This window comes from Adiantum capillus-veneris, chromosome 5, assembly GCF_014529385.1.
Source record: "Adiantum capillus-veneris isolate H3 chromosome 5, ASM1452938v2, whole genome shotgun sequence".
NCBI classification, from domain to species: domain Eukaryota; kingdom Viridiplantae; phylum Streptophyta; class Polypodiopsida; order Polypodiales; family Pteridaceae; genus Adiantum; species Adiantum capillus-veneris.
This window is the reverse complement of record NC_140935.1, coordinates 139,967,301-139,970,341: the sequence shown is the minus strand read 5'-3', so window position 1 is coordinate 139,970,341 and position 3,041 is coordinate 139,967,301. Positions and strand designations below refer to the sequence as shown.

Sequence of the window (3,041 nt, the reverse complement as noted above, 5' to 3'; positions counted from 1 at the left end):
CTTGAATTTGGCAAGAGGGAATTTTCAGGAAATTAGATTTATTTTTCAGGTTTTTACACTATTTTTCTCTATTTTGGGATGGAATTTTTCCTTGTCCCCTTGCTCTCAACGGGCATTTTTGAAATTGAAAACGACACGATATTAAGTTGAGACACATTTTTCCCGAACACTACACCCACCTAAGCTCTACACGATTGATCTGCTATTCATGGGCGCATGCACCAGCTTCTTCTCCTTTGCCTGCTACTACAGATGGGAGCCTGCATTTTCTACATCTCAATTCACCTCGGCTACCACCGCCATCATTCTTTCCTATGCTCTCTCACTTCACTCTCGACAATTCTCTCTCTCTCTCTCTCTCTCTCTCTCTCTCTCTCTCTCTCTCTCTCTCTCTCTCTCTCTCTCTCTCTCTCTCTCTCTCTCTCCCCCCCCAGTTGGGGCTACAGGTGCATTCCATGCTACCTGCCCTATTTCCTGGGACATAGAGAGAGGTAGCTCCTCTCTTTTTCTCTTTGCACCCAAGTTGTGATTAGAGAATATAAAAATTATACTGTGTGTGTCGAACAAAGCTCCAAGCTCTAACGGGATCGGGCCTGACAGTGCATTGGCACTGTGTGTGTGTGTGTGTGTGTGTGTGTGTGTGTGAGAGAGAGAGAGAGAGAGAGAGAGAGAGAGAGAGAGAGAGAGAGAGAGAGAGAGAGAGAGAGAGAGAGAGAGAGAGGAGACATTTGTAAGCTACAACAAAATATTGGTGTCATGTAGCTGAGGCTGAGGATGAGAGATCCGCAAGCTTTGGTGCAAGGGAGCCATGGAGGTACACATTCAAATTATAAAGCTCAACAATGTGCAGGTCCGGACTGGAATTAGGAGGAGGAGGGCAGCTCCACATTTTGCCCTTGGCCTTCCTCTTTCTTGCATTTTCTTGCAGCTTCTGTTGGTAGCAACAACAGCAGTCGACGACGCGCAGACGGTGCCATCAACTAGCAATGGCAAGGTGTCTGCCACAACGGTTGTTCTATCAAATCTATCCCTACCTGCTGGAACCTTGGTTCCCGCTTTCAACCCCATTGTCTTCTACTACACTGTCTCCCTCAACAACTCCTACTCAGAGGACGTCGAAGTGCCACCGGATCAGGTAACTCGTAGTCCGAAAACTCAATGCTCTCTGTGGTTCTTTCTACAGAACTGACGAAGAAATGGCCAACAACAGGAATTTGCACGTTCCGACGTGAGCGTGAACGGCACGTGGGTGGACATCGGGTCGTTTAGTCCGTTGCAGGAGCTCAACAAGCCAGGGTACACAACGACAATAAACGTGTATGTATTGGCCATAGGGTATGGATTGGCGACGTATATAGTGTATGTGACAAGAGGCAAGGATCTCTCTCTCTCTCTCTCTCTCTCTCTCTCTCTATATATATATATATATATATATATATATATATATATATATATATATATATATATATATATATATATGTGTGTGTGTGTGTGTGTGTGTGTGTGTGTGTGTGTGTGTGTGTGTTTGTGTGTCTTCCTCACCCTAAGGAATTTGTAATGTCATGATTGTACCTGTGTGTAGAATTTGACACTGACGACGGTGATAGTGAAAGTAGTAGCAACAGTGGGTTGAGTGCAAGGTATATTGTGTTGATTGTGATAGTGTGCGTGGTGGTCGTTGCCTTGCTAACATCTGCAAAAGGTCATAATGGGCACATGGTGTGTCATGAAAGGGAACCCTTGGAAGTAGCGTTTGGGAAAAATATGTCTCGGCTTAATATCGTGTCGTTTTCAATTTCAAAAATGCCGGTTGAGGGCAAGGGGAAAAGGAGAAATTCCACCCCAAAATAGAGTTTAAAGACCCAAAAATTAAACCTAATTTTCTAAAATTTCTTCTTGGGAAGAAATTTTGTATGTTTGAAAAATGATCTTTCTCAAACATTGCTTGGAAGCTGATTCATGTGGGGGTTCTGCATCAGGTGGAGAAATACTAAGAGGGCATGGCCATCTGAAGAGAGGGAGTCTCCCTCAACAACTCCTACTCGCAGGTTTTCGTCTACGTCGAAATGCCACCGGATCAAGTAACTCGCAATCAAAAAACTCAATGCTCTCTGTGGTTCTTTCTGCATAATTGATGAAGAAATGGCCAACAACACGAATCTACAGGTTCCAACATGAGCATGATCGGCATGTGGGTGGCGGGTCGTTTAGTCCATTGCTGGAGCTCAACAAGCCAAGGTACACAACGACAGTAAACGTGTATGTATTGGCCATAGGGTATGGATTGGCGACGTATACATTGTATGTGACAAGAGGCAAGGATCTCTCTCTCTCTCTCTCTCTCTCTCTCTCTCTCTCTCTCTCTCTCTCTCTCTCTCTCTCTCTCTCTCTCTCTCTCTCTCTCTCGATATGTGTCTTCCTCACCCCAAGGAATTTCCAATGTCATGATTGTATATGTGTGCAAAATTTGACATAGATGACGGTGATAGTGAAAGTAGTAGTAGCAGTGGGTTGAGTGCAGGGTATATTGTGTTGATTTTGATAGTGTGCACGGTGGTCCTCGCCCTGCTAGCATCTGCAAAATTTCATAATGGGCACATGGTGTGTCATGAAAGGGAAACCTTGGAATTAGTGTCTCGAAAAAATATGTCTCAACTTAATATCGTGTCGTTTTCAATTTAAAAAATGCCAGTTGAGAGCAAGGGGAAAATGAGAAATTCTACGGCAAAATAGAGTGTAAAGACCCAAAAACTAAACCTAATTTTCTAAAATTTCCTCTTTGGAAGAATTTTGTATGTTTGGAAAAATGCTTTTTCTCAAGCATTGCTTGGAATCTGATTCAGGTGGGGGTTCTACATTATGTGGAGAAATGCTAAGAGGGCATGGCCATCTGGAGAGAGGGAGTCTACATGTGATTCAAGACCCACAATCAGAAGCACCAAAGCAAGAAAGAGGAAGACCAAGGGCAAAATGTGGTATGTGTGGATGGGACGAAGGAGGCTGCCATAGCTAGCAATAGGTAACATGAGATACAACGACAC

General features: G+C 44.0%; 1 protein-coding gene across 1 annotated transcript; it reads left to right on the top strand.

Annotated features, from left to right (window-relative positions):
* The first annotated feature begins 808 nt into the window (after window positions 1-808).
* LOC147458179 (uncharacterized) lies at window positions 809-2,131 on the top strand. Its single transcript, XM_086513407.1, has 4 exons — window positions 809-1,135; window positions 1,211-1,373; window positions 1,583-1,702; window positions 1,980-2,131. Exons 1-4 carry the CDS (start codon window positions 809-811, stop codon window positions 2,129-2,131), a joined length of 762 nt encoding a protein of 253 aa, XP_086369533.1.
* Window positions 2,132-3,041: the final 910 nt, after the last annotated feature.

Excerpts from the sequence above, each read along its gene's own strand:
- LOC147458179 (XM_086513407.1), top strand. The coding sequence starts at position 809 with ATGGAGGTACACATTCAAATTATAAAGCTCAACAATGTGCAGGTCCGG. Across the intron at positions 1,136-1,210 it reads TCGAAGTGCCACCGGATCAG|GAATTTGCACGTTCCGACGT; the intron begins GTAACTCGTAGT and ends GGCCAACAACAG. Across the intron at positions 1,703-1,979 it reads CTTGCTAACATCTGCAAAAG|GTGGAGAAATACTAAGAGGG; the intron begins GTCATAATGGGC and ends GTTCTGCATCAG.